General features: G+C 40.1%; 1 protein-coding gene across 3 annotated transcripts in view; it reads left to right on the forward strand.

The window, feature by feature from the left end:
- The first annotated feature begins 7,722 nt into the window (after positions 1 to 7,722).
- LOC111870075 (ankyrin repeat domain-containing protein SOWAHB) overlaps positions 7,723 to 12,716 on the forward strand; it is a 325,518-nt gene continuing 320,524 nt past the window's right edge. For all 3 annotated transcript variants that reach the window (XM_023862057.2, XM_033753671.1, XM_033753672.1), the window contains exons 1-3: positions 7,723 to 7,851; positions 9,144 to 9,205; positions 9,324 to 9,869. In XM_023862057.2, coding sequence (XP_023717825.1) covers positions 7,725 to 7,851; positions 9,144 to 9,205; positions 9,324 to 9,869 — 735 coding nt within the window. In that variant the 5' untranslated portion in view covers positions 7,723 to 7,724. The remainder of the gene's footprint in view (positions 7,852 to 9,143; positions 9,206 to 9,323; positions 9,870 to 12,716) is intronic.

Genomic DNA, 12,716 nt, shown 5'->3' on the forward strand with positions numbered 1-12,716 from the left:
AAAAAGTACAGAATTATTTTCATCCCATAATTTTTGTGGCTTGTTGGGGGTTTGAACTGGCATTTCATAAATACTGCCGTGGCCCAAATGATAAGAACTGAATCAGAATAAAATTGAGAATTAGGGTTTTGAAGACAGTCCGTGTTTATTGTAGAATTGTCTTCTCCGAAACAGCGGGGTAGAACCAGAAAATGGCGACAATTCTTTCTGAAAGTCAGTGTCGGCCCTGAAGAAGAAGGTAGGCAAGTAATTCTCCCGAAAAGTCACATTCGTCTCCCAAAAAAGAGAGAGTATTTTCTTCCTAAACACAGGGAATAATTTTTAAAAGGATACCAAAATTTCCTCCTAAGCGTCAGGGTTGCCAACAGACGGAAGTAGCAAGCTCTTCAGAAACTTCGGCAGTGCTGATCATTTAGAAGCAGTGACATGTCCACCAGACCCTACACTGAAAATGTCAACAGACCAGGCAAGATATATTCAGAAAGAATTGTTCTGAAGATGATGGTTTCATCAGGGTTGTAATTCACCGGAAAGAGGAACCTTGAGCAAATATAAAACGTTACATAACTTTATAATAAATTTAGAACCATGCTGCTGCCCTCGTTGCTAGGAGACGCTAAACAGCTGTATGCACCGTCTGCACTTGAACCGCATGAAAACATTACAGCAGTTCAAATAATTACAGACATTAAGTTGGCTAGCTTTACGGAAGCATAACCAAGTAGAGCCATGTTATATGTTATGAGTTTTCTTTGTATATTAATTTCATCAGTTCTCACAGTGAGAAATGTGGCGGGCACGACAGCAAGACTTTTACGAAACCAGTGAACCATCATAAATGTCGGTAATTATATGTTGCACTTACATCGGGGAAACATTAAAAAGAAAAGAATATGATGTAGGAACACCGCAGTAAATTGTTTCCTGCCCCAGTCAATTAAGGAAGAGTGTGAAACACCAAGGCTTATAATGTAATGTTATCCTTCATATGACAAGATCTCCTCCACACAATTTTCGTTTTATTTTATTCTTTCTTCATAGTCATCCTTTTACTGCAGTTCGTGTGTTCACTGGCAGGAGGTTAACTGCGGGCAATAATAAATGAATGTGAAATTACAGGTTAAGTAAGTATAATTTTCTGGTTCCTTTATATACACTGAACATTACCGATTTTTAAACTTTCTTAAATACCATTATAAATGCGATCAAATTCGCCGTGACATCCTGTACACCACTAATTTGCTACTGAGATACATGTATGTATGGCAATTGACAACGTGTATACTAAGAGCGGCCGCACACCAACTGAGTCAAGACAAGAATCAAGACATGAGACAAAAGACGCAGTCTTGCTTCATTCATTATTTGTCCGTATGAAGCTGACGTCAGCATCATGACTCAGACCGGTGTGCGGCGGTTTTCATAATCTCATTCGTTTCAACTGTGCGCCTTTCTTTGCGTCATGTCGCAGACATCGTGTCTTGACTGTTACTAGTTTTGACGCATGCCCTTGTGCGGCCTACCTAAGACACGAAGGCCGTATAGGACACGATGAACTTTGTAACACATTCATCAAAGACATATTTAAGCTTTCCAAGGCAAATATTTGACTTGCCACCTGATTAGTTCTTTGGCACACCAAGTCTCCTATCAAATAGGTAATTCCTATTCTAGCCGGGGATAAAGCGGCAGTGGCGTGAAGCTGACCACTGATCTCCATCTAGTGCCGAAGTCAAGAGTGGTGGAACTGTACCTCCACTCCCTAGTACACTTTCATGGCGTAGTGTTTATTACAAAATGAAGTACAAGGAAACTTTAGTTTTTGCCTTTGTCACCAGCACAAGAGGTGAAGCTCTCCATGTGTTTAAATAAGCACCAGACCAAGAAGACGTATGGATGAGCGGGGGTATACGGCATACGTCATGAGATGGCGGTGAATGGTAAGCTTCACGTCCCGGCCGCTTTATTCTTAGGGAAATAGCTCCCAGTACCCACTGGATATGAAACTAGGTGGACCTCAGAGGGGGTCAGGATGCTGTGGAGGAGAGAGAGGTATGTGCTCTAATCCTTCCAGCCGCACTGTGGCCCTGGTATCGACTCAGCCTTTTACAGAAATGAGTACCAGGAATCTTCCTGGTAAAGGGCGACTGGAGCGTAAGGCTGACAACCTCACCGCCATCTGTAAGCTGATTGACTGTGGAAATGTGGGAGCCTCGACTTATCACAACTCTGTGAGCCTTCAGGGCATGTTACAGGGATAGTTTCACCTCTTAATTTTATATTTATCGGGAATCAGACCCCGATTCCTCGGTCATCCATCTCGTGGTAATTGATTGAGCCATCCTGGCTGGCGATATCTTCAGTTTAGAAAGCCATATGCAGCATAATACTGGAAGGAATTTCAAATTTTCGTAATGACGTACTGTCTCGTCTTTCAGTACAGAAGACTGTACTCAAAACTCTGCGTAGTGTTTGAAGAGTGTGCGGATGTGGGGACAAATCTGCTGTCCCTGTCTGCAGTACAGAAGACCATGAGTGTACGCCAGTTTTAACCTTGCTGCTACTGGTTCTACTGGAGTCTGAATTGTGAGACTGTGGGAGTTCGAAAGGAAGGAAAGGCTAACGTTGCCGTGCGCAGAGTTCAGTACGACCACTGACGGTAGTTTTCAAGCAAAATCATGTAAACAGTGAGACCGTGGCGTTCGCCTAATATTCGTTTGTTATGGAATAGACACAGCCTCCTCCTTACACTAGTTTTCCGGTTCAATTATTTTTAAGTGATGATTAGCAGTACTCAAGAACTTCCGAATTCACCGAGTCAATCAATTTCCCTGTCCGCCCTTTGTAGTAACTGCGCTCTGAGAGAGTTCTTATGATAGAATTTGGAATTTGAAGTCTTACCTTAATTTTTTGTTTTTTCCTTGGCACTACAGCCCCAGTGGGCCTAGGCCTACCTCCATGAACTTCTCCGTTCACTTCGGTTTTTCTAGATCTTACACATTCGATAGGACTCCTTGGGCGAGTGATCAGGTCGTCGCAAGACGTCTACCTGTACACAAACACTAAACATCCATGCCCTGAGTGGGATCCGAACCCACGATCTCGGCTTCCGAGTGGGCGAAGACAGTGCATGCCTTAGACCGCTCGGCTACCGTGACCGGCTACCTTAAATTTAGTCGTATCTAATCAAAGCTGTAACAAGCCACTTATTTTATCCGAGAAAATTGGATTATTTAAATGTCTTTGTTCTTTATTCCTTCCTTTCCCAGTTTTACCTCAATCTTTGTTTTTCCTATCTTACTTCCCTTTTACAATCTTCATTTTCTTCCCCAGTTTTCCTTTTTCTTTATCTTTTTTGGTACTCTGTCTTCTTGTTTCTTTTTTAGTTCATGTCTTCTCTTTGTACTTTTTTTATTTCTCTTAGTTTCCTTCTTTCTTGTCTTCTCTTTTTATATTTCTTTCATTCTTTCGCCCCCACTATCTCTCTATTTGTTTCCTCCTTTCCTGTTCTCCTTTTTCCTTTCTTTTCTGCCATCTCTCTTTCCTTATTTCCTCCTTTTCTACTTTCTCACTGTCTCTGTCTTTCTTCCTTTCCCATGTTCTCTCTGCACGGTTTAGGGCACATGTATCCAAAGAACGGACTCAAGCCCCAGTTTCCGGCAGAAGTAGAGCATTGTCTTGTTGATGTTACGCTGTTGTAGTTTCCGGCTCCTTCTACGGATCTACATAATTGCAATGTTGTTCAGTGTATCGACCCCTTCGGCTTACGGGGCGTGAGAGGGGTAGTTCTGGTGGTGGGGAGCATTATGCACTGCATTGATATTCGTGTCCAATACATAAGCTCCACTTTGTGTGCAAAAGTAGACAGATCTTCCTGACGTACTTACTGACTCTTTATGCATTGAATTTTAACTAATTTTTCAAAAGAAATTATGTTTGTAGTTTGTAACTTATAGTTTTCATTATTATAATTTCGCAATCGAAAGGCTTTAGTCATAAAGTTATGATATGAAAATTCAGTTCTCTTCTGTACAATAATACCCTGGAGTTCTTCGAGATGAAGTAGTTGTTTTCCTAGCGAAAGGTCTTGTTTATGATAATTAAATTTTCTAACCCATTACGCACATGAATAAGACTTTTAAATCATTCACGGCCCTGCTACGTGTTTAGAAGACTTCCGCTTTGAGGCACGATCACGCGATCATCAGGTGTCGATTGTTTTCTTGGATGAACCTTCAGAATTCTGCAAGAGCCTTATCGTCTCGATTTCACTGTTCGACCATTCGTACATTCGAGACTGTACAGCTTGTCTAGATGAATACCCTTCGAAAAATAACCTAAAAACTGAAACATCTTCTCCGGTGTAACCTCGTCTAATCCAGTAGTCCAGTGAATTTATACTAGGCTACACGGCGTCACTTTTCATTTTATCTGTTGTGGGTACATCAGATCCATCACAGTCTAAGAATTGATCACTGAAATTCTGGAGACATTCAATTCTATTTTCGGCTTCCGTTCGAAGATACGTCTAATTTCTGTACCGCTGAAGAATGAAGTTGAACAATCGACTAAGAAAAACTTCACTGTATATTGGATGACGAAGTGAATATTCCTGTGGGGATTTACTTGCTTAAATAATATGACACGTACACACGTTCTTGCGTAATGTAGCTAGTTATCTCTAAGAGTCTCGTTGGCTTGAGGCATGCACTTCCTTTTTTCTGATTTAAACTTTTTTTCTTAGTAATGTGGTCCAGGAGGATGTTCCTTTCTTCTTTAGATCAGTTGTCTTGTTAACGACTGAACGATTCAGTCCTTGTAACTAGGGTTACTTCATTTAAACAAATGAAAACGGGACACATAATATGACGAGACGGCTGAAAGCCAGAATAGTGTAGCCAGAGCCAGACGTCCGTTGTTGAGCAACGATTCGAAAATCACGTTCCCATTACAACGTATAGCAGCGTTACCAGGTAGCAAGTTGCTAAACATAAGATTCCCGTGGCAAGAAACAGGACGACAGAGGACAATGAACTGTTCGACATGGTGTTGTTTGTGCGGGCCGCATAGCAGCTATAAAAGACAGTGGATTCGTGAATTCAGAGAGTGGAGTAGTAAAGGTTAGAGATTCAAGAGAGTAGGAGAGATCAGTCCGAGATTAGTGAGAGATTCGTCAGACAGACGTCGTTCTAAAGGAGTTCAGTGTGTGAACTGTTCTAATCATCTGTAATTATAAAAAAGTGCCACTAAACCCAGCCATGAAATCCAGAACCCATTGTTATTAGTCACGCTAACCCCTTATAAGTGACAATGTTTTAAACGTCTTTATGTTCGGCACTCGGCGGCTACGTATTTGAAGTTGATGTAGAAGGATTTGTTTCTTCCTGTTGGGCGGATATTTGTTCTGGAATCAGTGATTATCTTGCAGTAATCTGGAGCTGATACCCCATTTTCTAAATACAACAGAAATATTTATAAAATGAATTACTTAGGTGAATTTTTCAGCCCTATGATGATCTTCAGAATCTGATACTAGCTATTTAAGCTTTAAGCTGCATAAAATATTTAATCTCTCCGTTTTTCCGTTTTGTTTTTTAACTTTCTAAAATGTCAAGTTCTTTCACCTACATTGCTCACTGTTTCCACCCAAACATCCACCCATCCATTCATCCGTATGCTCATTGACAAACCAATCCACCAATACATCAGTCCATCCCCCGATCTAGACTTCACCCAACCCATCCATTCAAAAGCCCATCCACCAACACATCCATCCAACCAACCCGTCCATCCAACGGCCCATCCACCAACAGATCTCTCCAACATTCCATCCACCAACCCTTCCATCCAACAGCCCATCCAACTAACCCCTCCATCCAACAGTCCTTCCACCAACACATCCATCCAGCATATTTATGCACTAACCCATCAATTAGTGCCGCGCCATAGCTCAAGCGGTTAGTCGCTGGCTTCCCATCGCGGCGGCCCGGGTTCGATCCCGGGTCTGGTCAAGTGGGATTTGTGGTGGACAAAGTAGCGCTGGGGCAGGTTTTCTCCGAGTACTTCGGTTTCCCATGCCAATCTTCATTCCACCAATTGCTCCACANCAATAGGCCAGAAGTGGCCACAGTACAAGGAACTTAGTCCCACCCCACTAGCAATTAAAAAAAACCCATCAATTCAATAATCTGTTTATCAAAATACGAGTATCCGTTCGGCCGTCCACCTCTCCTTTCGTCTTCACAACCATCCAATCTGTCCTGGTGTGCACTGGAATTTGTGCATGAGCGTGTACGCATTCTGGCGTTGTCACAGCTCAGTCTCCTCCCTCACGCAGTGCTACACACTCAGGCGCAGGACCAAACTACCACGCTACAATTCACTTGTTGTTTCATTACAATGAGCTGCGTTCTACTGAAACAATTACGTACATTATTTTAATAGAATGAAGGTTTCCGTGTAGCCTCTAAATGGCGAAGATAACATTACGTGTAGAAACTTTGTTCCATCATTATGTGAGGCTGAAAACTAATTGTGGTATTCATACTTGTTATTATGTTTCTATGATGAATGCAGACCCGGTACCAGCACATGCGGTATGCAAGTTGTAACTAAACGAACAAGAGAGTTCATGGTCTGAATTAGCATTTGTCTTACTGAACAAAAGCAGAGTTACGTTTCAATGATTCCGGCGCTTTTCAAACTGGCAAACAATATTATTTCTGGGAAGCAGTGATTTTGTCCGTCTGCTCATCCTAATATCTCTCGGTCTATTCTTCTATTCATCCAGCAACTAACGAAAAATTTGGTCAAAGCGGCGTTGCTTCTAACTTGTATACTCGAGGTATCCATTTCGAATTTTGGCTAGGACACAGATGTTCCTTACATTTTCGTGAGTTCTCTCAGTCGCTCAAGAAAAATTCTAAGATACTGGATGAATAATTACGTATAACAGCAATGTGTCATGACGGCCACTACGAATATTGTTACTCTTTTACGGATTGTGACGTCGTGTAGTCTTGCAGAAGCTTACAGATATTTCGGTACCCTGAAAATAGAGGCAGTACGTTCCTCTGAAACTTCAGTGTACATCTACCAGTCTACGCGGCGTCACATCGAAAGAGGTAGTAGTATTTATTTCTTACGTGTACATGTAGGCTAGTTGGATTGATCTGGCTCAGGATAGGGATCACTGGAGGGCTATTGTGAACATGGTAATGAACCTTCGGCTTCCATAAAATGCTGGGAAGTTCTTGAGTAGCTGTACAATTGGCAGGCTCGCAGGAAGGGTTCAGCACCATGAGTGAGTGAGTAATATGTAGGCCTAGACTTCATTTATTTGCCGGAGGTAAGAGGAATATATCTGTATACCTTTCACGATTCTTAGGGTCTTTGTTTATGTATTTTTATTGGCATGTCTGTTTCGCCCTTCTTCGGGTTTTACTTACACTTCGTACATTAATTTATGCGTAATTAAAAAATTAATGTTTAAATATGCTGTTATGTATTTAATTTTTAACAATCACCGCTTATAATTATGGAAAATCTTCCATTCACTAATAACAATTTTGCTAAAAAAACAACTGTTGCTCAGTTATATAAACCATTGGTTGGGAACCTGACGTGGACAGTCACAGAAGTTGATAACAATACCGATTCAGCCATCGTAGCCGCAGCGAAGTTCGCGCGTCAACTGTTCTCATCTCTCAGCTGTAGTTTTCAAGATGGCAGTGCCAAGTGAGTTAACACTTGATGCAATTCGGGATTTTATGTTGGAAAACGGTGGGAAAGTGACAAACCATGATTTAGTGAAACATTTCAAGGGATTCCTTACTAATCCTGAAACAAGAGGTATTGATTATCTTTTCTGTAGTTTCATAGTTTTGAAATAAGAGTGGTTGAAATACGTCTATGTCACGCCCAGCTATGATTAACATAGAATAACGCTTACTATTACTCAGAAGTGCAAGGAACGTTTTTCAGTGGCACCATTTCACCTTCCCGTCGATAATATAATTGTGGTTTGGTTATTGCTGCTGTATTACACTGTCAAAATATGAGCCCTTCGTTTCATATGTATACAACATAATCCCGATTATCTAGGCGCTGATTATCTGGTTATCGATCTATCGGGGCGCCTTTTGTATCGTTGGCAACACAGGAGCGAGCCCGTCTGTCTTTACGCATGAAAAAAAGTCTTGGAACTATTGAAGAGATTTTCATGAAATTTGATATCCGAGAATTTTACGACTAACGGTCTAGTCACTTCAGTTTTCATGGGACAGTTTTAATGACTTCATTTCACCAAGATCTACATTCTTTTCTACACAAATCTCTAGCGTAACTCGACAAATATTTATTATAATGAACAATGTTCCAAGCAAAAGTTATTGATAAAAATGCAACACTGTTTTGTTCAGTACAATTTTCCATAAGTACAAAAATTTTTGAGATAATTGAACATATCAGAGGCTGTGCATACATTTTTTTTAAATGTTTATATTCAATTATCATCAGTTATTATCTCCCAGCCACTGATAATTGGGAGCCTAATGTACTACTGTACAATAAAGTATGTGGCATACTTTAAACATTCGCAGATAAAATTTCTTGGTACAGATTTCACTTACATTTCTATAATAAGATGATCCGTTGTGTAAGATATCTTAAACTGCAGATTTAGTAACATGAGAAGCTAACAGATTTTGAATTGTTTCTATGAGATCTGTTAATTTTAAACAAGCTTCAGATTCAATGACAGCTTTATACCCAGGCACAATGTTGTAAAATTGTTTCAAATTTTAGTTGAAGTGAATGCATAATGGTAGCTTCCTCACCATTTGATTTCAATAAAACATTCATTAATTACAAATGAAGAGACCATGTTTTTGTTGTTAAATCACCACTTCTAAGAGATATATCTCTTCACTGTGTTTGAAAATAACCATATCTTATGAGATATCCATACCAGAAATTGGTATGATTATTGTGTCTTCTGTTCTTGTGCAGGTATTGGCATGAGAGGAGGTACAAAAATGAACTGTACTTTGTGACAGTGAAGTATTAGGTATATTTAAGTACATTTTACCTTGACCATTTAGTCATATTTACATCTGTGATAATTATTGTCATCTTGTTTTCAGTCGAGGCTCGAAACCAGTTCAAAGAATTTGTAAATACACTGGCCGTAATTCGTAATGAGGAGGTAACTATTCATTTCATACTTGTAAAATATTACTTTCTGTTAGATATTAGATGTGTTTTTTTACAGCATGTAGCATGAAATGTTAGAAAGTATATTACACAATAATTTTAATTTTCAGGGTGAGAAATATTTGATGCTAAAGAAAAAGTACCGTAATCCAATGGGAGAACAGAGTCCAGCAATGCATCTTGCGTCACCAGTGTTACCCAGTTCATCATTTGATTCACTATCCTCTGTGACATCTACAGCCATGATCCCTTCAGAAAGCTTTTCTGCATCAGAAGAATCCTTGGATATGATGTCTCCTTCTCGCCAGCCACCCCCTTATCGATCTCCTCCTCCACCTTCTGTTTCACCTGTACGTCCAAGTGCCCCCTGCACATTGTTGGACTCTTCAGAATCTGGAATACCATCACCAAGTGTGAGACAAGAAAATGAAATGGGAAGAGAAAAGGAGTCTCTTGTCATGGTGAGGTCTGTAAGCAGAGATGATTCACTCAATAGCAGTACAGAAATCACAGAGGAAACTGTGATCCACGCTCCCCCACCCGTACCACCTCGCCGTAAAAGTAGTGACAAACTGAAGCTGGAAAATAAGGAAAATGTTCATGATACTACAATAAAGAGACTCAAAATGGTAGCAGCTGAGGCAGGTAACAAAATGGTGAGTGATTAAATTTGCAATATTTAAAAATACTATTAGTGCTAACTCTATTGTACAAGATCTTGGTAGATTGATATTTATTCAGCTTATCAAGAAATTTGTGGCTTTTCTCCTCCTCCTCCTCCTCCTCCTCCTGCCCATTCCTTTATATTCCTTCTTCTCCTCCCCCTCCATCATCTTCCTCTTTGGGGATGCAAAGCTTTCTTCAGAAGCCTCACATCTTTCACAAGATTCATCTCATTATGCCACCATTTACACCTAAATGTCCCAAGCAGTCTCTTCACTTGGTGCACTCTCAGTAAAATATAAGCACATATTATGTGTTTGTGTGCTACATGTCCTACTCATCCCAGTCTCCTTCATTTATTCTAATTCTCAGGAAGGAGACACTTTATGTTTGATACTGTTGCTACCAAAGTCCACCACTGGACACAATCCTGAGCCACTTCCATCTTCTCATTCTTGCAAATGGCTGTATTCCAAGAAGTCTGCCCACCAGAACCCTATATGCATTCTTTGAAGTCAGGAACATTCACTTGGTTACTCCAAAGCATCCATTCGGTTCAGACAGAACCAACCATTTTGTGGATGTCCATGACTGCTTATTCAGCATGTTTGCAGCTATGCTCCATGTTTGAAAACTGTCTCCATCCACAGACTGTGGACCCACCATGCTGTGGTGCCATGGAATTAGGTTCCTAATGGCTTCCATTTGGAAAAGTGAAGATATTTCATCTCTGTAAAGTCTGAAAAGATTTATGACATACAAGTAGGTTAAAGTCTGATGGTATGAAAGTTGGTGTATGTTGTCTCCATAGGTGTCAGATTCATTCCAGAGTGTCACCAAACTCCTGGTACCCAGTGCCTCAGGGGAGGCTTATGCACTTACATTTTCCTAACCTGTCTATTTTAAAATTCTTGGAAAGTAAGGAGGCTGGTGAGGCAGTAGCACGCATGATGTGTATGGAAGAACCATTCATATCTTGGCTGTTTTACTGCCTGTTCTGAATGAGGTTAATATTCGTTTTTCCATGTCTCCAAATGCATAACTTGCAGGGGATCATAGCCATTCTTGATGATCCTGCCATGTGATTAAATAGTATACCTCTCTGCAGTTGAAACACTGTCATTTAATGACCTTATACAGTGGAGCCCCCATTTAGTGTTCCTCAATTTAAGGTTTTATGTCATTTAATGTGAAGTTTCAATGATCTGACATCATTAATCACAGTATTAAATTTCCATCTAAGATTTTCCTTACTGTTTGGAACCACTGTTCACAAAGAAACCTTACATGAGAATTTCACTGTAACCTCTAAAGTCTTGCAGTAGGTCTGGAATTATTGGCAATTCTGTTCTTGTCGTACAGTGATACGTGATGATTTGTTGTGTGGTATGTCTGTAGGCTTGGCTGCCATGGGAAGGGGGTTAGCCAGGCATGTCCCACTCTGTATTTTTTGAAAAATCGGAATTGTAAAAGGACAGAAATGTATCAACGTTAATACCAAGAAATAAATTTATTTTAAAAAATTCTTCTGTCCTAAGTACTGAAGGACAACCAGAAACAATAGGCTTAATTGGCTTAAATGTAACTCTGTAAGCTCCCTTCCTTGGATGCTATATAGTCTGCATACTGACATGTCCGTAAATGACATACTTAATATAATCTTAAAGAAATATGGAGTAAAGAGGGCCAGTAAATTCGTGTGGCTCAGAATATGTCCAGTGATAGGTTCTTGTGAACACAGTCATGACCCTCAGATTCTGTAAAAGGTGTGAAATTTCTTCATCAGATAAGCAACTATCAGCCTCTCACAAAGCACTATTACATTTAATGTGACAAATATGCATGTATTGTGTAATCTTTGCATAAGGTATATAATGATGTAGGCATGTGTTGCGTGTCAGTGTGCAACTTACATCTCTGGAACTACTCAGTGGATTTTGATCAGATATTGCGATTGTACAATAGAAGTTGGCAGCAAAATGTATTTTTTCCTTCATTACAATGTGACATGTATTTTGCATAAAACGTTTATTTTTCTAAGAAGTGGCTTGCTGCACAGGTTTCACAAAATGTAGATATAAGTAACAGCATTGTCTACAGATTTTAGATTGAAACATTTTTGTTGTGTTTTATATTTAATGAACTCGAAGGAAAATAGTTCTGTACTGTTATATCTGTAGTGTCATTAGCTGTGTCACCACATTATATAGCAATAGTGAATGAACATAACGCCAGTTGAGCATTTAAAATCACAAAGGGTAGATGTTCGTTGTTTTCCGTAGTCACTCCAGGCAAATTGTAGGATAGTAACTCAGATTAGAACATGGCCACTTCCTGTTACATTCTTTCAATTTTTATGTTATTTCGTTTTTATGCCTTGAATGTTCCTATGTATATAGTATGCATGTTGAATCATAATGAATTTTAGTGCTGCACTTTTCACTGATTTTGGATTCCTTGGTGTTTATTCACCCCCATAACTGCTTTAATGCCACTAATAAAGCGAAAAATATTTTCGACCCACGTGCCTTGCTTTGGAAGTAAAGGGGGTTATAGCGGCCTCCGTAGTCTAGAGGTAACGTTCCCACATCATGACTCGTAGTACGTGGGCAAAATACCCGGCGGAGGTCGTCGAATTTTTAAGGGCGGAAAAATTCAGGGAACAAGTCCTCCGGGAGGGACTTTAAGCCATGGGTCCCGTGTCGTAGCTTTACGGCACGTAAAAGAACCTCATATCTCCAAAGGAGGTCACTGAGCCAAATTACGGAAGTTTCCCGCCCAACAGCAGTCTCTAATACCTCTGGTAGATGGGGGAAGCATCATAGATACCTCTCAGCTAG

Source organism: Cryptotermes secundus, unplaced genomic scaffold (assembly GCF_002891405.2).
Source record: "Cryptotermes secundus unplaced genomic scaffold, Csec_1.0 scaffold355, whole genome shotgun sequence".
NCBI classification, from domain to species: Eukaryota; Metazoa; Arthropoda; class Insecta; order Blattodea; family Kalotermitidae; genus Cryptotermes; species Cryptotermes secundus.